At 42.3% G+C, this 25,274-nt stretch overlaps 1 protein-coding gene across 1 annotated transcript in view; it reads left to right on the top strand.

Annotated features, from left to right (window-relative positions):
• Positions 1–25,274, top strand: part of skic3 (SKI3 subunit of superkiller complex) — a 58,446-nt gene that overhangs the window by 19,284 nt on the left and 13,888 nt on the right. The window contains exons 14-30 of the mRNA XM_080739509.1: positions 1,685–1,811; positions 3,026–3,205; positions 4,696–4,820; positions 6,086–6,336; positions 7,072–7,174; positions 7,420–7,605; positions 9,021–9,171; positions 9,596–9,674; positions 10,889–10,950; positions 11,529–11,585; positions 11,692–11,760; positions 14,336–14,410; positions 14,527–14,668; positions 14,796–14,889; positions 16,042–16,119; positions 18,671–18,795; positions 23,133–23,256. Coding sequence (XP_080595635.1) covers positions 1,685–1,811; positions 3,026–3,205; positions 4,696–4,820; positions 6,086–6,336; positions 7,072–7,174; positions 7,420–7,605; positions 9,021–9,171; positions 9,596–9,674; positions 10,889–10,950; positions 11,529–11,585; positions 11,692–11,760; positions 14,336–14,410; positions 14,527–14,668; positions 14,796–14,889; positions 16,042–16,119; positions 18,671–18,795; positions 23,133–23,256 — 2,028 coding nt within the window. The remainder of the gene's footprint in view (positions 1–1,684; positions 1,812–3,025; positions 3,206–4,695; positions 4,821–6,085; positions 6,337–7,071; positions 7,175–7,419; positions 7,606–9,020; positions 9,172–9,595; positions 9,675–10,888; positions 10,951–11,528; positions 11,586–11,691; positions 11,761–14,335; positions 14,411–14,526; positions 14,669–14,795; positions 14,890–16,041; positions 16,120–18,670; positions 18,796–23,132; positions 23,257–25,274) is intronic.

The raw sequence follows: 25,274 nt of genomic DNA, 5'->3' as shown, positions 1-25,274 counted from the left end.
AGTTCTACCATTTCATTCACCAGGATAGTTCTACCATTTCATTCACCAGGATAGTTCTACCATGTCATTCACCAGGATAGTTCTACCATTTCATTCACCAGGATAGTTCTACCATTTCATTCACCAGGATAGTTCTACCATTTCATTCACCAGGATAGTTCTACCATTTCATTCACCAGGATAGTTCTACCATTTCATTCACCAGGATAGTTCTACCATTTCATTCACCAGGATAGTTCTACCATTTCATTCACCAGGATAGTTCTACCATTTCATTCACCAGGATAGTTCTACCATTTCATTCACCAGGATAGTTCTACCATTTCATTCACCAGGATAGTTCTACCATTTCATTCACCAGGATAGTTCTACCATTTCATTCACCAGGATAGTTCTACCATTTCATTCACCAGGATAGTTCTACCATTTCATTCACCAGGATAGTTCTACCATTTCATTCACCAGGATAGTTCTACCATTTCATTCACCAGGATAGTTCTACCATTTCATTCACCAGGATAGTTCTACCATTTCATTCACCAGGATAGTTCTACCATTTCATTCACCAGGATAGTTCTACCATTTCATTCACCAGGATAGTTCTACCATTTCATTCACCAGGATAGTTCTACCATTTCATTCACCAGGATAGTTCTACCATTTCATTCACCAGGATAGTTCTACCATTTCATTCACCAGGATAGTTCTACCATTTCATTCACCAGGATAGTTCTACCATTTCATTCACCAGGATAGTTCTACCATTTCATTCACCAGGATAGTTCTACCATTTCATTCACCAGGATAGTTCTACCATTTCATTCACCAGGATAGTTCTACCATTTCATTCACCAGGATAGTTCTACCATTTCATTCACCAGGATAGTGGCAGGTTGACAGTAATATTAATCTATAATTCATCAAATGCCCTTTGTTTCTTAGTCTTTGATAATACATGGGTAATATGTGATAAGCTAATTATTTCTTGCTGCGTCGCCCCTTGCCTGCGTCCGTGAATGCCTGTGTGATAATGTCTTTATTAGCAAACCATTAACCCATTTAGGCCTAGAATTATTGAATGCTTTAACCAGTGAAAAATAGCAGATATACAAGCTCACAGCGCGGCACCGAGTGCCGCGCTGCAAGCTACAAATGTTCTAACCCTAACAAATGTTCTAACCCTAACCCTAACCCAAGCTTGAAAAAGTCGTGAAAATGTGTGCAAATCTTTGAATATGTGTATTTTCAAAGCGAACATTTGTAAATCAAATTTTGCTTCTGGGTGGTCCCTGGAACTAAATATTTTGAGATGGGGGTCCGTGGCCAAATAAATATCATTTTGGGGTCCTTCACATGAAAAAGTTTGAGAACCACTGACATAGTAGTCTCTCAAGAACAGACTGAGCTCCAGTTAAGTGAAAAGGACCTTTTCTTTGACGATGGCCAGCCAGATTGCCGACATAGAAATATAGGTTTTTCAAAAAACCTTAGAAGGATTCAAAAGACACTTATAGAATCGGGTCAAAATTCTAATTTTCACGATTTTTCAAAAATAGCAGATCTATGTGAGCTTGTATATCTGCTGTTTTTCAATAGTTAAAGCATAAAATAATGATACACTATAATGTGTACCCGTTCTGAATGGATTAAGGGTGTAAAAACGTCTCTTGTTGTCTTCCTGTAGTTTCCTGCAGGCCGCAGCTCAGAGCCCAGATTGCGGGGAATACTATTTCCTCCTGGGACGTCTCTACTGGGACATGGGAGAAGAGACCCGTCAGGACAGGACCAAGGCCCACACGCACTTGTTGAAGGTTGGTGACATTGACCGATCTTTGCTTTTTTAATGGGTAAGAAGAAAACGTTATCTTGTCTCGTTTGAGTTGCTTAGCTGAGGCTTGTCACCTGGAGCCAGTAATAACGTGAGATTAACCTCATGAATTCCAGCTTCTCTATCATGACGGATGAACGGAATCATGATATATGAATTGCACTGGTTTTTAGTTAGAATATGAAGTACTTATTTATCTTTTTAAAGAGTATTGTAGGATATTATGTAGTATTGTAGGGCATATGTTGTTTCTGTGTCTGTCTTTTTAAATGCTGAGCTCCAAGATTTCTCTATGCATTCGTGCAAATAAAGTATTCTATTCTATTCTGGACCGAACATTCAGTGAAAATAGCTGATCTACAAGCTCACAAAGCGATGACGTGGTGAGCTTGTAGAGCAGCTAGTTTGCAAAGATTTGGCGTAAAGGGAAAAAAGGAGGGGACCAAGTATAGACACGTGGAAGACCTGTCAAGAAATAATGTATGGTTTAAGTGGATATTGGAGCATAAAGTTTCATACTTGCTTATACAGACCAGGTTTAGAGGGATGGGAACCCAGGGACGTGCTGGCCATTGGGAAAAGCGGGACAACTCCCGAACGTCCGGTTCATTCCCGGGCCGGTTCAGGCCGGCCATTAGGAAAAAAAAAAAAAAAAATGTCGGCTCGTTCCATTTTGGGGGCTGGGCGGCCAACAAAGTAACTCGTCACTGTCAGGCAGAAACCTCGTATCCAAGTTTCAAATTTGTACATTTTTTCGCAAAGCAAAGCCCTGCTTCATCATACAAGGCCGTCGCACAAAAGTAGTGAAAACAGCAGATCTACATGCACACAACGCCGAGGCGTTGTGTGCTTGTAGATCGGCTGTTTTCACTAGTTTCAATCATTTTTAAAATGATAAATACAAAACAAACATCTTTGGACATACAAGGGCTTCCACCCGACAATGATGAAATATAACTCATGTAATTGGCCCACTGGCTTGTCACTTGTCATGATCTGAAATGGCAAATCTTTGAGTAGCAGCAGCGCTACAGAGAGAGATCTCTCTCTATAGCGCGCAATGAGGGCCTCTCCAACTCTTTTTCCCGGGCTGAATCAGGGGACCAGCATGTCCCTGTGGGAACCTGTAATTTTTCCCTAAGAGCTTGTTGTCTCTCCTCCATCTTCTTCTAAACGTACACCTATTCTGTTAAACAGGCGGCGAAGCAGGACCCCCACCTGGGTTGTGTGTTCCGCTACCTGGGACATTACTACCGCCAGGTGGCTCAGGACCGCGGCCGGGCGCGGGGCTGCTACAAGAAGGCCTTTGAGTTGGACAACAGCGACGCCGAGTCGGGGGCTGCCTCCGTGGACCTCAGCATGGAGCAAGGGGACATGGTGAGGAGGACAGGGGGTCCGGGACCCCTAGGGGGTCCTTAGAGTTACTACAGGGGGGCCGCCAAATCTTTGTGTGATAGAATTTTCTTTCTCCTTTTTTATATTAACCTCTTGAACCCTAACGTCCATATTCTGAGAACTTTAGCCAAAAATAGCCGATCTACAAGCTCACAATCCCTCGCGCTGTGAGGCATTGTGAGCTTGTAGATCGGCTATTTTTGGCAAAGATGTTTGGTGTAGAAAAGGAGCAGCCAAGTACAGAGTGAAAGGTCAAGTTTATTAAGTATTGACGGTTCAAGTGGTTACATATCTGATAACACAAATTGACATGAATCCAAAATACACTGATGATTGTGCTGTCAAACAATGAAACTATAAGGAATCTGGGGGTCCCTGCTTCATCTCTCTCTCAGCTAAGGGGTCCTTGGCCTGAAAACGTTGAAGACCTCTGCTGTAGAACTAATGCAACCTGTGTCAAAATGTTAACATATTTCAGAAATAACGTGTAGTGCAAAAGTTAATTGAAAGAAATCAAAGAGAGGTCTTCTATTAAAATAAATGGAGTAGCATAAATGGACTGTCCACTAGGGCTGATCGATATGTTTTGTGCAACACTGTTGCATGACGGAGTACTGTAAATGGGCTTATAGTGTGGATTTGTTGTATAAGGTATGAGAAAAGAAAATCTATTATTCTTTGATCATTGTTTGATTAATCAAACCATTAATCGATTAGAATAATCTTAATGGCTAGTTGCAGCCCTAGTTGAAAGCCATGGTGCTCTAAATTTAATTGCAGATTTTAGATGAATCACTTGAACCCCAGCATCCCTATTCTGAGGAGAACTTTAGCCAAAAATTGCCGATCTACAAGCTCACAACACCTCGCGCTGTGAGGTGTTTTGAGCCTGTAGATCGCCTATTTTCGGCAAAGAAGTTTGGTGTAGAGGTGGGAAAAAAGAGCACACCACACCAATTACTTACTAAGCATTTAAGTGGCTAAATCTATATGAATCCAACACGGCTGATGATAGTGCGGTCACACAAGTCTATGAAGCTGTCTGTGAAAAGGTTTAATCTATAACAGTTTGATCTCTCTCTCAGCGAGGGGGTAGCCTACTTAAAAACATTGAAGCTTTATTGGTTTAAAATGTTCCTCCCCTGTCCATTAGAGATGGGACGATAAGTGATATTATCGTTTATCGTGATAAAGATTTAATTTATCGCGATATCATCCTCCGTCATGCACTGGGATCAATTCACCTTTTATTTACAGAGCTGCATATCTGGTACCACTTAAACCCTCTATAATTGGTAAAAGGTACTTATAATATGTGTGGTTGATAGTCTTTTATATCAAATGACTTTGCCAAAAAAATGCTCTGCCCCAGGAAAATGGATTTTGATTATCGCGATAATATCGTAAACCGCGATTTATTTTGTCACAGTAATCGTGATATTTAATGTTCCTATGGTCCCATCCCTCCATAGGACACTGCCCTGGCCGTGCTCCAGTCTGTGCTGCAGAAAGCCACTCCAGGCTCAGCCAGGTGGGCCTGGATGAGAAGAGGCCTGTACCATCTGAAGGTTGGACAGAACCCACAGGCCGTGGCTGAGTAAGAACCTGACCAACTGTACACACTGGTCTAGCATCCTGAGTCGGACCCACCTTTCCCTTCCCCCTATAACCAGCACCCACAGGCCGTGGCTGAGTAAGAACCTGACAAACTGGACACACAGGTCTAGCATCCTGATTCAGACCCACCTTTCCCTTCCCCCTATAACCTCTCATGCCAAGCTTTACAAACAAGTTGAGACACGTTGTGAGCTTGTAGATCGGTTAGTTTTACGAATGGATGTTTAGTATAGAGTGCAAACAGGAAGGCCCTCGTGTAGGCAGTGGTTCTCAACCCATTCAGGCCGTGACCCCCCAAAATAACCATATTTGAACTGGAGACCCCCCAAAATAATAATATTTGAACTGGGAAGCTCCCACCCTGACAAGCACGATTTTACGATGTTGCGTGGCGTTGAGAGAGCCTTTAGATCAGCTATTTTCAAATGTTTTGCCTCTTTCTTATATTATTTGACAATTTGTTTGACCATTCTTATCCTATACAGTAGTTTTGTACTTTTGATGCAGTAATAGTCCTTTTTCATTTAATTACGTTTTCTTTCTTTTTCTTCTTTTTTTTAGGCTTTGAAAGGTCTTTAAAGTCATTAAATTGTAACTTAACTGTCATCTGGGGACCCCCACCCCAAAAAAACAAAACAAAAAACAATAATAATGTGGGAACCCATGATTGAGGTTGAGAACCACTGGTATCGTAGCCCTAGGCTACGATACCAGTGGTTCAGTCAACTAAAGGACAACTTTGGTTTTTTACAACAAGGCTTCATATTTTAGATTGTAATTAAAGAATATAAAAGATGAGTGTTTAAAATGATTTAATTTACTTCTTTCTATTGTTTTAGAGATTCTTATTTCAGTGGTTGGGGGCATGCGTACAAGTGGCTAAATATGTCATTTTACACAGAATAAGCCCATTCCCAAGATACAACGCAACCTTTCATGGTTGGATGTGACTTATGGGGGCTAGAAGTGTTACTGTAAATAGCAATAAAGAAACTGCTGGCTTATTGTGTCTAAAAAGACATTTAGCCACTTGTACGCATGCCCCCATGCGTACGCATGCCCCACATTTTAGCACAGTAAACGCGATAAAACAATAGAACGAAGCAAATGAAAACATTTTAACACTGACTTTTTCTTTTCTCTAATTACAATCTATAAAATATGAACCCTTGTTGTAAAAAAAGTTTTCCTTTTAAGTGCTTAATCTCCTTGCAGTTGATTTGATGTGTGTGTGTCTGTGTATAGCCTGCAGGCAGCTCTGCGTGCGGACCCAGAGAACTGGGTGTGTTGGGAGTGTTTGGGCGAAGCCTACCTGAACCGCAGGAGCTTCACTGCGGCCCTGAAGGCCTTCGGCAAGGCCCAGCAGCTCCACCCCTCCTCCATCTACAGCCTGTACCAGGCGGCTGCCATCAAACAGACCCTGGGCAAGTTCAAGGAGGCTGCTGCCGAGTACCTGCTGATCACAGCGCGGGAGGACTACGTCCCTGCTCTCAAAGGTATGGAGGACTATGTCCCTGCTCTCAAAGGTATGGAGGACTATGTCCCTGCTCTCAAAGGTATGGAGGACTATGTCCCTGCTCTCAAAGGTATGGAGGACTATGTCCCTGCTCTCAAAGGTATGGAGGACTATGTCCCTGCTCTCAAAGGTATGGAGGACTATGTCCCTGCTCTCAAAGGTATGGAGGACTACGTCCCTGCTCTCAAAGGTATGGAGGACTATGTCCCTGCTCTCAAAGGTATGGAGGACTATGTCCCTGCTCTCAAAGGTATGTGGAGGACTATGTCCCTGCTCTCAAAGGTATGTGGAGGACTACGTCCCTGCTCTCAAAGGTATGGAGGACTATGTCCCTGCTCTCAAAGGTATGGAGGACTATGTCCCTGCTCTCAAAGGTATGGAGGACTACGTCCCTGCTCTCAAAGGTATGGAGGACTACGTCCCTGCTCTCAAAGGTATGGAGGACTATGTCCCTGCTCTCAAAGGTGTGTGTAGAAATGGATAAAATATTTAAAACGATTGCACTGGTGACCCCCTCGAACCCCCCCAAGGACCCCTGGGGGTCCCTAGACCCCGCTTTGTGTCATTTTTACTGTCATGGGTTCCAGATCATTTGGAATTGCATATCCCTAGTTGGTCGTCACAACTTTTGTGATCTGATACTTTTCTTTCTTGTTTTTTTATTCTGTGATGTGATATATTGTTACATACCGTATATTATGTGTCATTTGTTCAGGTCTAGGAGAGTGTCTGCTGGCCCTGGCTAAAGGTTTGATGGAGGATTGCAGAGATGGAGGAGCCATAGACCTCATCCAACAGGCCATACAAAACCTCTTCAGGTATGGAATAGAAGAAGTGATATAACGATATGAAGTATGGGTGCAACAGTTAATCAAAATAATACATTCGATCGATGATAACATTTGATGAACAAGAATTTTCAACATAGAAACGATTATGATGATTATGCTAAATAATTGCAATTGTCTCAAATAATTGCGATTAGACACTTATTATGTCATAATTGTGCCAGGCCGAGAGTCCTCCATTCATCGTCCTTCTTGTCCCCCCCCTCCCCCCCCAGGGCGGTGGAGCTGCGTCCAGACCTGTCCTGTCTGTGGAAGCTGCTAGGCGATGCCTGCACCAACACCGTGGGGGCCGTGTCTCCAACCAGAGCCCAGGTTCTGATGCCTGGCCCGCTGGCGGGTTTAGAACCCTCCACCCAGAGCCACAGCCTCAACCAGGCCCAGACCCTCAAGGTCGGGGAGAGGTATGTCCTCTCCAGACCATGAATGCAGTTTTTACTATGGTGAAAGAAATGTAAATGGCCCCTCTTTCCATGCTATACCTGAAGGCAGCATTCAAGAGAATTGCCTCGTCCAAACTCTCCTGAACTTGAATGCAGCATCTTATGTTGAAAGAATTGCCCTCTCTGTGTAGAAATCCATGCCGTTACGCCACATCTCCAGTATTGTCTTTTTAATGCTTAGTTCAGTGTGATATCAAGTACTGAATATAGCAGACCTCCAAGCTCACAACGCGTCTCAGTGCGACGCGTTGTGAGGTCTGCTATTTTCAATGTTTTCACCAAAATACCTTTTACAAATGTCAGCCCCTGCCTCTCTTACATTCTCTGCACGTCCCTGATTAAAAGTGTCTGTGTTTTATTTCTCTTCCAAATTGAGTAGCTGCTGCTGCTTCTTCTAATATTGAGGGGAATACTAATATGTAACATCTGGCAATACTGACGAATCCGTAGCTGACGATTATGACACCAACATGTAGAAAGCCTTACCCACCAACCATCAAAAAAGTGTGACTCCCCACCCTCCTTCAAAACCACCACAAAAGAGCACTTGTCTCCTAGCTTGCCAAAAGAACTGACCCCCCACTGTTTTTCTGTAAATATACTTTAGGGAGCAATCGTTTTTTTTTATGAACAGCACCCCCTGGAGGAAAATAGGCGAGGGTCATGCTATTTTAATTTCAGTCCTAGGGAGGGTCTGCTGATTTCACTTTGAATTCAAGGGAGGGTCATGCAATTTTTAATTAACAATAGTCCGGTAACACTGCCAGGCAGTTGCCTGGCATGAATAGTTATTCATGTAACATTAGGTTAACGATCACTCTTTGGAAATGCGCATTTGACCCAGATTTGACCACAGGCAATCAACAGCACAAAATGAATGGCAGTGGTTGAATGGCAAGCCTTCTCTGTCTTGTGCATGTGTGTCAACTGTTTTATCTGTAACCTAGATGTCAAATAACCTGTTCTCATCCTGTTCTCAACCTGTGAGAACTTCTCACCTTTTTTGTGATGTCCACGTTGACTTTTACACTAGGCTACTCACTGTGTGTTACTTTAGTTTGGACTCGGAGGGTGTGTATGGCATTTTATATTAGGGCTTATGCATTTTCTCCAGTAGTACCCCTCAATAAAAAACGACCCCTCCCTTACTGCTACTGTATTGTATGTCTTGATGAATTGAATACATAGGACCACAATGGAAAGAAGCCCTCCGGGATTTTTATGTTATCTTTTTAGCACCTGTGGTAAAGACAGACTGCCTTTCCCACTTTAACTAGACGTGTTCCTTACCACAGCATCATTGTATAACTGTACCTCTGTTCTTTTAGCAAAATGACCATGATATGCCATCAACTAATGATATGTTTGTCCTGTAGGTGCTATGGCCGTGCCCTGAAGTTGATGCCCGAGGCCCCCAGCCTGTGGTACGCCCTGGGTCTCAACTACCACCACCAGGCCAGCGTACCCTGCCCCGTGGAGGGGGAGGGTGACGGCTCTCTGGCCCTTCTGCTGGAGAAGGCTCAGCAGGTGACACTCCTAACACACTGTTGTTATGGGAGAGTATTTTTAGCAGGTCTTTAAGTCCGAGTGTAAACTGGAGCTGATCTCCCCTGTTGTTATCAGCTCCAGTTTACAGAGTAACATTTAGCCAATGAGGAACCACCATTTTCGTGACGTCACCTTTATGCCGCTTCCTCATTGGCTGAAAGCGTTTTTTTTTTGCCTTCTCATTGGCTAAATGTTACGTACGCCCCCAACATCAAAATCAGTTTTTGTTGCTTCGTCATTGGTTAAATGTTATACTCTGTATAGCCAATGAGGAACCGGTATTCTTGGTGACGTGGCAACCAAACTCACAATTTCTAAAATGTCATCTTTCTAGTTTCAAATTATTATTATTATTGTTTATCATAATTTAAAGTTGTTTACCATTCTGCCTTTTTCTTCTCAGTGTGTGAAAAAGGCGATTATGATGGACAGCGGGAACCACAGCTACTGGAACGCCTTGGGAGTGATCGCCATGAACACATGTAATTATTATTAACCAATGGGAGTGATCGCCATGAACACATGTAATTATTATTAACCAATGGGAGTGATCGCCATGAACACATGTAATTATTATTAACCAATGGGAGTGATCGCCATGAACACATGTAATTATTATTAACCAATAGGAGTGATCGCCATGAACACATGTAATTATTATTAACCAATGGGAGTGATCGCCATGAACATGTAATTATTATTAACCAATGGGAGTGATCGCCATGAACATGTAATTATTATTAACCAATGTCACTGTTGTATTTACTGTAGTGCAGGGGTCTTCAACGTTTTCGTTGAGAGAGAGATGAAGCAGGGACCCCCACAACCTGTTCATAGATTCCATATAGTTTCATTGTTTGACAGCACAATCATCAGTGTATTTTGGATTCATGTCAATTTGTGTTTTCAGATATTTAACCACTTGAACTGTCAATACTTAATAAACTTGACCTTTCACTCTGTACTTAGTCTGCTCTTTTTCCCCTCTACACCAAAGCTCTTTGCCAAAAACGCCTCGCAGCGCGAGGCGTTGTGAGCTTGTAGATCTGCTATTTTTGGCTGAAGTTCTCAGAATATGGGCGCTAGGGTTCAAGTGGTTAATATAAAAAAGGAGAAAAAAGGTTTATACCACTCAAAGATTTCGAGGACCCCCTGTAGAAACTCTGGGGACCCCCTAGGGGTCACGGACCCCTTGTTGAAGACCTTGCTGTAGTGTGAGGAGGGGGGGGGATCCCCAGATGGGGGATCGCCAGATGCTTACCTTAATGTGCAGCTTTATTTTCTCACTCAACAGTAAATAAACCAACATACAGTGTATAACTAAGTGTATACTGGGTATCTGAACATTTCTAAAGTTACAATTGAGACCTTTTTAATACCAAATTGGTCAGATTGTGAAATATTATGTAAGAAAGAAGCAAACATTGTGATAGCCAATTTACAAGCCGATGACCTTGTAGTTCGACTATTTTCACAAAACGTGGAACCGAGTCAATTCCAAGTTCTTGTCAGGGTGGGGGTTCCCCAGTTCAAATACCGTATGATTATTTTTTGGGGGGGGGGGGGTCTTTACAGTAAAATGCTTTTTCTAAGTATTTAACAAGCAGAAAAGCAAAAGTAACTTTCTCTGTGAAGAAAAGCAAGGAAAAGCTAAAGTAACTTTCTCTGTGCTTTCCTGTGTCGTTTCTCATAACAGCTGTTGAGAACTTCGCCCTGGCTCAGCATTGCTTCATCAAATCCATACAAGCTGAGGCTAATGTAAGTTACAGTCAGTGTTGTTTTGATTTAGTTTTAGTCAGTCTTTTTAATAAAATGTCTGTTAGTACTAGTCATAATTTAGTCACCTGAAAAGTTTTAGTTTTAGTCAAATTTTAGTCGACTAAATATCATAAGATTTTAGTCAATCTAAGAGTCAATCTAAGTTGATTTAGTCAACTGAAATGTATTTTGGCAGGCCCTGATGGTATCGTAATGACTGATTTTACACTTGGTTGTGTGCTGAAAATAGCAGATCTACCATCTTGTAGAATGGCTATTTTCAGCACACAACACCTGAGAGCAACCAAACATAAAATGACTCTCTTCTCCACTAGTCCCTCCCTAACGTTTTAGTCTAGTTTTTATGTTGACGAAATTGTCAATATATTTAGTCTCAGTTTTAGTCATCACAGCTTAGTTTTTATTTCGTTTTTATTTAGTTTTCGTCAGTGAAAAAATGTCAGTCGACAAAATGCTTTCGTCTTAGTTTTAGTCAACAAAATCAACACTGGTTACAGTTGTGTATTTTTTCATGTATATAGTCATGTCTGAAGACTCCTTCTTACCTCCCATCATAGAATGTTGTTGCCTGGACCAACCTTGGTGCCCTGTATCTGAAGAAGGAAAATATAGAGGTCTGCAGTGTCACTTTTTCTTTCTTATAATCTCTAACTAATGGGCTCATATTTAGATGTTGTTTCTTTATAACAGTTGATGTGTAAACGACGTCTGTCTTCCTAGCTTTCACACGAGGCCTTCAAGATCGCCCAGTCCTTGGAGCCCCTTTACGTCACCTGCTGGATTGGGCAGGTATGGCATCTGATCTTCTTAGGTATTTTTACTTCATCTCATTTGCAAGGAAGCCTCCTAAAGTACCATGCATAGTAGTACATAAGGACCGCAGGAATACACAAGACACAGAGGGGGAGAGTGATTTAATCCGGTTGCTCCGTAGGTCCGTACGTAATTGTCTCTGTCCGTAACCTTATGGACAACACTCAACCCGACAGATTAAAACCTATAAAAACTTACGTACGCTTGAACTACCCGTGGCAAACTTTTGTCAACCGTGGCAGTAGTGAGGACAATTGCTTATGACAGCGGTTCTGTAACTATGTATCCCAACAAGAAATATAATTTAGCAAGAAACAGGAAAAAGGGAACGTCATTGCAACCACTGGTGAAGAGGACGTCTGGACTCCTCACAGGCTCAAACGGCTTTATTGGCATGAGAAAACATACACACAAACACGCGCGCACACTCACACCGCCTGTCCTCCAACAGCAAGAGGGGTGCAGTGTGTTTTGTTATAATTACTCAGTGCGGGTGGTTAATCTGTACCTCGGTCCCTCGGGAGTTGCATTTACCGCGATAACGTTGCCGACAGCAAACCTCGCGTCGGTCGCCGTGTCAAGAAATTCTATGGCTCTACATATTTTGGCTAAAAAACCACCTCCATGTGGCACGCGGCCCCAACGGGAGCAGAATTGGAGCGGAGAGCGGGTCGGCACGCAAATAACGTAGAGAGGAACTATGCATGTCGACGGATCTACCGTACGTACTCTCTCACCCAAAAACTGACACAAAATCACGCATACGTAACTATAAACGGCCCTTTAGCAGGAGGGATATTTAGGAAATATGTCCACTTACTGTAACACTGTCTTCCTTTAACAGTAGGTGTTTTTGACTTGGTTGAGATTCCAGAAATTGCTGCTTAAGTTTTAGGATCTATAATTGTCAGATGGATTCACACCAGTATTCAAGCCCAGTATTCATTGAGCTTGGAGCTCAACCACAGCATGTGGACAAAGTCTGCAGCGGACGGCTTATATCCATTAGCTGCACCTAAATTGAAAGTAAAACTTTGCCAACCTTGCATTAGTGTAGTGGGTGTCTAATATGTATGTCTAAAATATGTCTATATCTTGTCAGAAGACCCTATACTCAGGTCGGTCTCCCCAAGTACTTCTTTTAACCCAAAGCATAATCATTGCCCATCCATTCTCTATAGACCTTGACCGTGACCTTTAGCTTTTTGTGTGTACTTCTGTGAAGTAATATCTTCACACACAAAGGATTACAATGCCATGATGTATTGCTGTGGGTAGAGTAACAATCTTAAATAGTGGTTGAAATGTTTATGATGTACAGTATACTTCTGACTGAGATGTCTTTATTCATTTGATAATAAAGTGTACTTAATATTGGTATGATGTCTGCACTGCCTTGGCAACACTGTGCAATCTACCCACAGTATCACCTTACACTTAACTTAATAGTTATGGTCAGGTTGTCTTCTGTCTCCCTTTAAAGCAGAAATAAGCAGGAATCATGCAATTGCTTATTTAAAGAAAATATTTTTATTTCATTTTATTCAAGCGGCTAACAATGCTTCCTAAAGAAATGTTGTGTGTTTGACACTTCCTGGGGCCACAATCTGCCTCCAAAACTATTATTTTTATCTGTGAGAAGTTCTGTCATTGGTCGATTAAACTGGGTGCCCATCCAAAATAACAGACCAATCAGGACCGCCTCTTGTTCTTGTTCAGATTGGTTGACCTACCTGTCTGTCAATCCTTTTAGCCCCAGTCGGCTGGTTCATGCACCAATGAGCTGCTAGTGACAGAGCTTCTTACAGATAAAATAATAGTTTTGGAGGCAGACTGCGGCTCCTAGAAGCGTTGGGAGCATTGTTAGCTGCCTGAATATAATAAAATAAATATAAAAAATAAAAATAAGCAATTGCATGATTCCTGCTTATGTCAGCAGAAAACTGCTTATTTCTGCTTTAAACCAGAGGTCTTCAACGTTTTCAGGCCAAGGACCCCTTAGTTGAGAGGGAGATGAAGCAGGGACCCCCACTACCTTTTCATAGATTCCATACAGTATATATTTTAATCGTTTGACGGCACAATCATCAGTGTATTTTGGATTCATGTCAATTTGTGTTTTCATATATTTAACCACTTGAACCGTCAATACTTAATACACTTTCACTCTGTACTTAGTGTGCTCTTTTTTTCCCTCTACACCAAACCTCTTTGCCGAAAATAGCCGATCTACAAGCTCACAACGCCTCGCGCTGCGAGGCATTGTGAGCTTGTAGATCTGCTATTTTGGGCACAAGTTCTCAGAATATGGACTCTAGGGTTCAAGTGGTTAATATAAAAAAGGAGAAAAAAAGTTTCTATCTTTTCTATTCTCAAAGATTTAGAGGTCCCCCTGTAGTAACTCTGAGGACCCCCTATGGGTCCCGGACCCCCTGTTGAAGACCCCTGCTTTAAACCCTGATGTCTCTCTCTCTCTCTCTCTCTCTCTCTCTCTCTCTCTCTCTCTCTCTCTCTCTCTCTCTCTCTCTCTCTCTCTCTCTCGTCCTCCCAGGCCCTGATTGCAGAGACGGTAGGAAGCTACGACACCATGGATCTCTTTAGACACACCACAGAGCTCAGCACACATGTGAGTGACCCCCTCCTCCCCCCTCCTCCCAGCTACAGTAGCTACTGTAATGAGCAGCATTACATGTTTTTTCCTGTGTCTCACACTTGTTCGTGGTGTCTTTCCCCTCCCTGCAGACAGAGGGCGTGAAAGGCTACGCCTACTGGGTCTGCTCCACCCTGCTGGACAAGAGCAACAGAGACTCAGAGCTTTATCGCTACAACATCGTCCAGATGAACGCCGTCTCCGCAGCGCAGGTGGCTCTCTGCAAGTACACAGGTGTGTGTGTGTGTGTGTGTGTGTGTGTGTGTGTGTGTGTGTGTGTGTGTGTGTGTGCGTGTGCGTGCGTGCGTGCGTGCGATAGTAGAACTCTAAATTTAATTTGATGTGATGTTTGGGCCCTCAGAGAGGATCCAGGGTGATCCTGATGCCTTCATCATGCTGGGATATCTCAACGAACACCTGCAGCTGAAGACGCAGGCTGTGCAGGCCTACCAGAGGTTTGTGTCTCTCTCACTGTGCAGGCCTACCAGAGGTTTGTGTCTCTCTCACTGTGCAGGCCTACCAGAGGTTTGTGTCTCTCTCACTGTGCAGGCCTACCAGAGGTTTGTGTCTCTCTCACTGTGCAGGCCTACCAGAGTTTTGTGTCTCTCTCACTGTGCAGGCCTACCAGAGTTTTGTGTCTCTCTCACTGTGCAGGCCTACCAGAGGTTTGTGTCTCTCTCACTGTGCAGGCCTACCAGAGGTTTGTGTCTCTCTCACTGTGCAGGCCTACCAGAGGTTTGTGTCTCTCTCACTGTGCAGGCCTACCAGAGGTTTGTGTCTCTCTCACTGTGCAGGCCTACCAGAGGTGTGTCTGCTTGTCTCTCAGGCCCCTTTTCCACCAGAGTTGAACTGGTTCTGTTCTTTTTTCCCTTTGCATTATTTTGAACCAGTTCAGAGTGTTTCCACTGAAAATGAATTGGTTCAGAACCCTGATAGTGGCTTCGAAACCGGAACCAAAAGATCCATGTTTTTGTTTTTTTTCTTGCCCTGAACTGGGAACCAAGTAAGCGTGTCACTATTCTACCGGTGATGATGCAGATGTGACACAATGGCAGAAAGCAAGCTACCAATCATCATATCTCCTTGTTTGGGCCATTCTCTCTGTGACATTTCGGTCTCTGCGTATTTTCAATGACGTTAGTCGCATGTGAGCTGTTGGTACATACATAGGGACATATGTGCAACCGGACATATTCAGCTCATTCAGCACATTGCATCCTGCTCCCAAAGGCATTCAGTAATGCCGCCCCAAATTCCAATTGTTCTGCTTGAAACTTGTGGAAACGCAAGCCAGCTTCAAGGATCTGGAAAGGAACCAGTTATAGAACCAAAGATAATTTGGTGAAAAAGAAACCTCTGTCTTTAACTTGATGAAGAACCCTGAGAATCAAAATATTTTGAATTAAATTCGAAATATTGGATTATTATTTTCTTTTTAAATAGTGTTTACCTATTACAATTATCGGTAGAATTTCATAATAATGACTTGTTATAAAACATTTGACACAAAAGATACACATTTATTTTATGATATTTCATGTCTTCTAATTTAATAAATGATTTTGTGTGCGTGGTTTAACTTAACTTTTTTGTGTTTCTTACCGTAGGGCAGTGGAACTGCTTCAGTCAACATCTCCTTCAGAACAACTATCTTTTGCTTTGGGAAGCTATGGCCGTGCATTATGGTAACATCCCACACACACCACATACTGTACTCCTTATGATTGATTCAGGTAATAAGTAAGTGCACCTTATTTGTAGAGCACTTCTCATAGGGAAAACTCACAAAGTGCTTTACATACAACAGAAATAAAAACGCAGCAGAAGCGTTCAAAGTCGACTCGACTCGAGTAAAAAGTTGAGTTGAAGTTGACTTTATCGTTTGATGACGTCATCACATCACACACGACCCCCCAATTATTTTGGGGGTCCCCAGATGATTAACTTAATGTGAAACATTGTTTTCTCACTCAACTGTAAGCAAACCAACATAACGTTTAAGTGTATAGAGGGTATCTGCACATTTCTAAAGTGCCAATTTAAGGACTTTTTAATAACTCTAAAATGACAAATTAAACATTGGCCAAATTGTCCAATATATAGAGACAGAAATTGTGTTGTGAGCATGTAGATCTGCTATTTTCACAATAGAACTTTATTTTTTTCAACTTCGACTTTCGACTTTTTCTGGTGGGAGTCGACTGAGTCAACTTGTTGACTTTTTCGTTAATGCCCTACTTTACATAAAATAGAAATAAAAATGCAGCAGAAGCGTTCAAAGTATTAGAAACAACAAGCTGTACAATTAATCTAAGGAAACAAAACAGCAGACACACCTGGACGAATCTCACGGCCGGACTACACCAAAAAATGCGCACATACGCGCGTACTGTCCATGAAGACGCTCGCGTATGCGTAAACGCTCCAGGCTACACCAAGGAGGGAGTATATATGAGGAAGACCAGATAGTCTGTGTACAAAACGCATACGCGTGCTTAAAAAATAGAACCGATCCTATTTTTAGGGAATGCGTATCCGTGGTTCACGCTATCCGTACGCCTGGTGTAGCCGGCTGAATTGATATACATTGGATCTATCCAAAACGCGCATACGCGCGCATGTCCCGCATACGCACGCATACGCACTGACGCGCGCAAAACGGCTTGGTGTAGCCCGGCCGTAAGTCATTTAGCCTATGTAGATTAATAATTACAGATGCATATTATAAAAGCAGCATGCCTGGGTTAGTGGGTTACAGTTCTCAATCGCCACGACTGATGTCAGTCAATGGGATTATAATCCAACATGACTTGGAAGCATGTTCTGGAGCTCTGACTGCCTTATAGATACCTTATAGATACCTTATAGATACCTTATAGATACATGTTCTGTAGCTCTGACTACCTTATAGATACCTTATAGATACCTTATAGATACCTTATAGATACCTTATAGATGATACCTTATAGAACCTTATAGATACCAGTAGGCAATATTCTGTTATTATTTTAAGCATTTGAAGTGTTCGAACTAGCAATATGTTCGGAAGCATCTTCCATAAAAAAACACAATAATCTTGTATTAATTAATATAAACGTTAAAAGCCTCAATCTGATCTCTTCACCTGGTTGGCAGTAAACAATAGTGTTACTAAAGCATCATAATTTGACATATTTGTATTAATTGTTTATGAAACGGCACGTGTGTGTGTGTGTGTGTGTGTGTGGCACTCCTTTCACACTGTTTCACTAATGGATGAGATCTTATTTTGCTTTTATCCATGAGCATGGAATCGGCAGGTCTTAGTGCCCACCACGTATCATACCTATGAATTCAAGAGAGTGAGTATACTTCAGGCCAAGGACCCCTTAGTTGAGAGAGAGATGAAGCAGGGACCCCCACAACCTGTTCATAGATTCCATATACAGGTAGTTTCATTGTTTGACAGCACAATCATCAGTGTTATTTTTTTGTTTTTTTGGATTCATGTCAATGTGTGTTTTCAGATATTTAACCACTTGAACCGTCAATACTTAATAAACTTGACCTTTCACTCTGTACTTAGTGTGCTCTTTTTCCCCTCTACCCCAAACATCTTTGCCGAAAATAGCTGATCTACAAGCCCACAACGCCTCGCACTGCGAGGCGTTTTGGGCTTGTAGATCAGCTATTTTCGGCCAAAGTTCTCGGAATATGGACACTACTAAAAAGGTTTCTATCACTCAAAGAGTTGGAGGTCCCCCTGTAGTAACTCTGAGGGACCCCCTGTTGAAGACCCTTGCTGTACACGTAGGTTTGCACACAGATATAAAGAGCTAGATGCCTCGTTCGCCTCTGCAGTTAATTGGAGCGATGTGCAAAAGTTCTAGTCCGGACTTCCTGGAAAAACTAAGGGAACGCTGTCAGTCAAAGTGACTACTGGCCAATCACAGTGCGACTTTCCCGGGACTTATCCAAGGACTACAATTCAATTCAACAGAGCCAGTTCCGATGTTGCGCTGCTCAGCTGTTCTCACAGGCTGCGTACGTAAAGACCCGCCCCCACCTGCCTCTGATTGGCCCGGCAACTTCCCTATGTGTTACACACGCGGATGCAATGAACACGGAAGTGATGAAGATTCCCTTGGTTGCTAAATGCTAAACCCCCTAGCCGAAGGTGGCGTCTACCTTTCTATGTCTATGGGTTTGCACAGGTTGTTGTAGGTTTTTAAACGTTACCGTGTTCTTCCTCCGCAGTGCGTCGGGTCAGTGGGAGGAGGCGGTGCGTGTCTACTCCTCCACGCCCCTGCAGGACCTCTGGGATCTGATTGGCCTGGCGCTGGCCTTCTGCAGGGCAGGACTCCTCCCACAGAGCACCGATGGTGAGACACACTGATACACACTGATACACACACTGATACACACTGATACACACTGATACACACACTGATACACACACTGATACACACTGATACACACACTGATACACACTGATACACACACTGATACACACTGATACACACACTGATACCACCTCACCACAAAGATGTCCGTGTCTATTAGAGCTGCCAATATTCCTCAGGAATGAAATTCGAATATTGGTCTTAGAAATTGGCCCAAATATCGAATATACCTGTATTCGAATATTGATATTAATATTTTTGTATTAAAAAAAATATCTATATATATATATATATATATATCGATCGATCGATATATCGATCGATCGATATATAGATATATAGATATTTTTTTACAGGGACAATACTAAAAGGTATTTATCAAATTATAAAAATTATTAAGTTATAATTATTATTGGTTATGGTACTAATAATTTAGCCCTGGGATTCTTAAATCCTGTGTTGTCACACAAGGAGAAAATGCACTCCTTAAAGTTTAAACAAAAGTTAAGAACCAACCAGTCTGCTTGAAAACAGCAGCCAGTTTACAGTGCAGAGACATAATTGCCTTCTTAATTGCTTTAAAGGTGATACACCATGCATTTAAAAAGTATTTATGTCATATTGTTTATGTCCCAAAAACGTTTTTCAAAAGGTTTGAGGCTAAATTACCACTCCTGAATAGAGAGCCTCTCTCATTTTTGAATGGCTCTCAGAGCATTTCAGCTGCAGTACCACCTTTGGCCTGAACTGCGCCACCCCCCCCCCAAAATCCTTTTGAAAAAAAAATTTTGTTTTGAAAAAAAAAAATCTTTTGGAAAAAAAAATTTTGAAAAAAAAAAAAAAAAAAATCTTCAAAAACGGCCGATGATGACGTCACAATCGGCAGCAAATCTGGACAGCCTGTTTTAACTCATACAGTGCCAAACGACTTTTAGATCAACTTTCTCACTATGGACTTCCCTGCCAGACGACTTAAATCGACTTTTACTTAGAAAAAAAACAAAAAAAAATTTTTTTTTTCAAAAATTTTTTTTTTCAAAAAAAAATGTTTGGACCCCATTAAATCTAGTAAACATGATTTCAATCGCGATTTTGCATGTTCCACCCCCATACAACCCCATCTTTCATACAGGATAGCCATCTTTGCTTACATAACATGTAAAACATAATGGCTATTATCTCAAGAATGCCTGAACGGATTTCCAATCTGTTTTTTTTGTTTGAAAGCTGTGAACAGCCTGCACAAACATGGTGCATGATCTGTGCATGGGCGTGCATGATCTGTGCACTATAAATTACATGGAAGTCTATGGAGAGGGCTGGCAGGGAGAACCCAAAGAAGGCATATTTAATTGGCAGTAACTGAGTTAAGAACCTGTGGGATACTTTTAACCTTTGCCTTCTCAAAACCAGAGAAAGACACAACGGTCAGAAATGGGACTTTGTGAGGATAGAAGGTGCTAGTGGGACCCCAAAAAAAGGTTTTAGAATAGGAAAAGTGAAATTTCATGGTGTATCACCTTTAACACTCGCATGACTGAACCTGATTTTGAGATTTTGAGGTGATTTGGGTTTGCTCGGGAAACTCTGAGAAATTTTCCCTTTCATGATTTTTCCTTATCATACAAGCAAAGTCTTGTTTTTTTTCTACCATTTGAGACGTTTTGTAAATATGAAATGAAATGTTTTGAGTGTTTCCTGAGCGATCTAATTCCATTTCTAAATCTCAAAAACAGGTCAAAATGACCTGTTAGTCATGCGAGTGTTAAAGGGCCTACACCATGCTTTTAAAACTATATTTTTTGTATAAATATAACCCTCAACAAACACTCTGACCATTCTTTTTGTTTGTTCTAGCTCTACTATAATGAGGCTCTCCAGCTGCAATACCAAAACGGCCTCTGTTTGCTCAGGGGCGCATCTAGTGGGGTTTTTCCAGAAAAAAAATAAGTTTTTTTTGAAAAAAAAGTTTTTTGAAAAAAAAAAAGTTTTTGAAAAAAAAAGTTTTTTGAAAAGTGTTTTGAAAAAAAAAAAAGGTTTTTGAAAAAAAAAAGTTTTTTGAAAAAAAAAGTTTTGGAAAAAAAGTTTTGGAAAAAAAAAATGTGAAAAAAAAAATCTTTTGAAAAAAAAAATTTGAAAAAAAAAAACGGGAAACGCGTGTGACGTCACATGCGTCAACTCTCAGAACAGCACTGTTCTGAGAACCCGTGGAAAGCTTTTCATCTCTGTCTTCCCAAAACCAGAGAAAGACACAATGTACAGAAATAGGACTTTGTGAGGATAGAAGGTGCCAGTGGGACCCCAAAAAAAGGTTTTAAAATAGAAAAAGTGAAAATTCATGGTGTAGGTCCTTTAAGTGGCCATCAACTACTAAATGGCGTGTGTGCGTTCCCTCAGCGTATGAGTGTTACTAAGTTCTGTGTGTGTTCCCTCAGCGTATGAGTGTTACTAAGTTATGTGTGTGTTCCCTCAGCGTATGAGTGTTACTAAGTTCTGTGTGCGTTGTTCCCTCAGCGTATGAGTGTTACTAAGTTCTGTGTGCGTTCCCTCAGCGTATGAGTGTTACTAAGTTCTGTGTGTGTTCCCTCAGCGTATGAGTGTTACTAAGTTCTGTGTGTGTTCCCTCAGCGTATGAGTGTTACTAAGTTCTGTGTGCGTTCCCTCAGCGTATGAGTGTTACTAAGTTATGTGTGTGTTCCCTCAGTGTATGAGTGTTACTAAGTTCTGTGTGTGTTCCCTCAGCGTATGAGTGTTACTAAGTTCTGTGTGCGTTGTTCCCTCAGCGTATGAGTGTTACTAAGTTCTGTGTGCGTTCCCTCAGCGTATGAGTGTTACTAAGTTCTGTGTGTGTTCCCTCAGCGTATGAGTGTTACTAAGTTCTGTGTGTTCCCTCAGCGTATGAGTGTTACTAAGTTATGTGTGTGTTCCCTCAGCGTATGAGTGTTACTAAGTTCTGTGTGCGTTCCCTCAGTGTATGAGTGTTACTAAGTTATGTGTGTGTTCCCTCAGCGTATGAGTGTTACTAAGTTCTGTGTGTGTTCCCTCAGCGTATGAGTGTTACTAAGTTCTGTGTGTGTTCCCTCAGCGTATGAGTGTTACTAAGTTCTGTGTGTGTTCCCTCAGCGTATGAGTGTTACTAAGTTCTGTGTGTGTTCCCTCAGCGTATGAGTGTTACTAAGTTCTGTGTGTTCCCTCAGTGTATGAGTGTTACTAAGTTCTGTGTGCGTTCCCTCAGTGTATGAGTGTTACTAAGTTCTGTGTGCGTTCCCTCAGCGTATGAGTGTTACTAAGTTCTGTGTGCGTTCCCTCAGCGTATGAGTGTTACTAAGTTCTGTGTGTGTTCCCTCAGCGTATGAGTGTTACTAAGTTCTGTGTGCGTTCCCTCAGCGTATGAGCGTTACTAAGTTCTGTGTGCGTTGTTCCCTCAGCGTATGAGTGTTACTAAGTTATGTGTGCGTTGTTCCCTCAGCGTATGAGCGTTACTAAGTTCTGTGTGCGTTGTTCCCTCAGCGTATGAGTGTTACTAAGTTATGTGTGCGTTGTTCCCTCAGCGTATGAGTGTTACTAAGTTCTGTGTGTGTTCCCTCAGCGTATGAGTGTTACTAAGTTCTGTGTGCGTTCCCTCAGTGTATGAGTGTTACTAAGTTCTGTGTGCGTTCCCTCAGCGTATGAGTGTTACTAAGTTCTGTGTGCGTTCCCTCAGTGTATGAGTGTTACTAAGTTCTGTGTGTGTTCCCTCAGCGTATGAGTGTTACTAAGTTCTGTGTGCGTTCCCTCAGCGTATGAGTGTTACTAAGTTCTGTGTGTGTTCCCTCAGTGTATGAGTGTTACTAAGTTCTGTGTGTGTTCCCTCAGTGTATGAGTGTTACTAAGTTCTGTGTGTGTTCCCTCAGTGTATGAGTGTTACTAAGTTCTGTGTGCGTTCCCTCAGCGTATGAGCGTTACTAAGTTCTGTGTGCGTTCCCTCAGCGTATGAGCGTTACTAAGTTCTGTGTGTGTTCCCTCAGCGTATGAGTGTTACTAAGTTCTGTGTGCGTTGTTCCCTCAGCGTATGAGTGTTACTAAGTTCTGTGTGTGTTCCCTCAGCGTATGAGCGTTACTAAGTTCTGTGTGCGTTCCCTCAGCGTATGAGTGTTACTATAAGTTCTGTGTGCGTTCCCTCAGTGTATGAGTGTTACTAAGTTCTGTGTGCGTTCCCTCAGCGTATGAGTGTTACTAAGTTCTGTGTGCGTTCCCTCAGCGTATGAGTGTTACTAAGTTCTGGTTGTGTTCCCTCAGCGTATGAGCGTTACTAAGTTCTGGTTTTGTTCCCTCAGCGTATGAGCGCGCCCTGGCGGTGGCCTCCAGTGAGAAGGAGAAGGCGTACATCCTGACCGCTCTGGCTCTGCTGCAACACCGACAGGGCAACCTGGACGCCGCCAAAACCCTGCTCTTCAAATGGTCAGTTCACTGGCTGAGCCTCCACGGTCAAAACGGTGGACTTCACCCGCTCAGACCTGCAATCATTTTATAGTTTAGCTATTGAAAAATAGCAGATATACAAGCTCACAGCGCTGCACCGAGTGACGCGCTGCGAGCTTGTACATCTGCTATTTTTGAAAAGTCGAGAAAATGTGTGCAAATCTTTTAAAGCGAAATTTGCCTCTGGAGGGTCCCTGGAACTAAATATTTTGACATGTGTTTTTCCAAAACCTTGACTGAGCCTTAACAACTATGTGTTCATCATGGCCATCTGAGCGCCATCAGCTGGGTGAAGATTAAACATAATTCCCCCCATGGGATTAATAAAGGTCTACGTTAGACATTCCTCAACTCTGTGGTTTCTAGCAACCCTGGGCCCTTTGACACGGCAGTGATTGCTTTTAGTGTAATTACTTTTCAACTAGCAAAATACTTGTGTACTCTGGGCTCTGTCTTGCAAGCCGTCCTACCTCTTAATGCCTAAACCTTTTAGGCCTTTTTTTCCACTATTTTGAAAACTTTTAAAAAATAGTTCAAATAGATGATCTACAAGCTACCGTACTTGATGTAAAAAAAAAAAATGGCGAAAAAGGTTTAGGCATAAGTGGTAATGCGGCTTGCAAGATGGTGCACTATTTCTCCACTATGTGGAAATGTAAATGCTTTGTATTAGTGGGAGAAATATGTGAAAAAGGTGTTCACTTCTGGCAGAAAGCGTGAAAATTTGCACCTAGAGGTATTTTTGTGCGCTGAATTAAAAAATTGCCGGATCCAAGCACTTTTCCCATGGGATCTGGTCGTAAAATGAGAATTAAAGGTGGCTCTAATTCACTTACTATACAGGGAAACCCCCCCCCCCCCAAAAAAAAAAAAAAATCTTCTTTAAGTAGCATGTGAGGGGTCTAACTAGAGGTTTTTCATGATTCTGAATACATTGCAAGCATTTGTTTGCCATCTTTAATTCTCGTTTTACGACCAGATCCCATGGGAAAAGTAGCCTCGTACCCGCCCTCTTCCGGAAACCATCCTCCTGGATAACGGAAGTTGGTCGTTTACCAGGCCATGGGAAAAGTGCTTGGATCCGACAATTTTTGAATTCAGCGCACAAAAATACCCCTGGTGCAAATGTTCACGCTTTCTGCCGGAAGTGAACACATTAGCCTACATTTGTTACATATTTCTCCCACTATATGTGCTGCTCCTGGTTCTTATATTCCTGTACAGCTCCATGTTAAAGCAGCCTGTCCTGTTCTTACAGCTCCATGTTAAAGCAGCCTGTCTTGTTCTTACAGCTCCATGTTAAAGCAGCCTGTCCTGTTCTTACAGCTCCATGTTAAAGCAGCCTGTCCTGTTCTTACAGCTCCATATTAAAGCAGCCTGTCCTGTTCTTACAGCTCCATGTTAAAGCAGCCTGTCCTGTGGTTCTTACAGCTCCATGTTAAAGCAGCCTGTCCTGTTCTTACAGCTCCATGTTAAAGCAGCCTGTCCTGTTCTTACAGCTCCATGTTAAAGCAGCCTGTCATGTTCTTACAGCTCCATGTTAAAGCAGCCTGTCCTGTTCTTACAGCTCCATGTTAAAGCAGCCTGTCCTGTTCTTACAGCTCCATGTTAAAGCAGCATGTCCTGTTCTTACAGCTCCATGTTAAAGCAGTCTGTCCTGTTCTTACAGCTCCATGTTAAAGCAGCCTGTCCTGTTCTTACAGCTCCATGTTAAAGCAGCATGTCCTGTTCTTACAGCTCCATGTTAAAGCAGCATGTCCTGTTCTTACAGCTCCATGTTAAAGCAGCCTGTCCTGTTCTTACAGCTCCATGTTAAAGCAGCATGTCCTGTTCTTACAGCTCCATGTTAAAGCAGTCTGTCCTGTTCTTACAGCTCCATGTTAAAGCAGCCTGTCCTGTTCTTACAGCTCCATGTTAAAGCAGCCTGTCCTGTTCTTACAGCTCCATGTTAAAGCAGCCTGTCCTGTTCTTACAGCTCCATGTTAAAGCAGCCTGTC

This window comes from Nannobrachium achirus (genome assembly GCF_963921795.1).
Source record: "Nannobrachium achirus genome assembly, chromosome: 12".
In the NCBI taxonomy this organism is placed as follows: Eukaryota; Metazoa; Chordata; class Actinopteri; order Myctophiformes; family Myctophidae; genus Nannobrachium; species Nannobrachium achirus.
The sequence above is the reverse complement of the archived record's forward strand: the minus strand, read 5'-3'. Positions and strand labels throughout refer to the sequence as shown.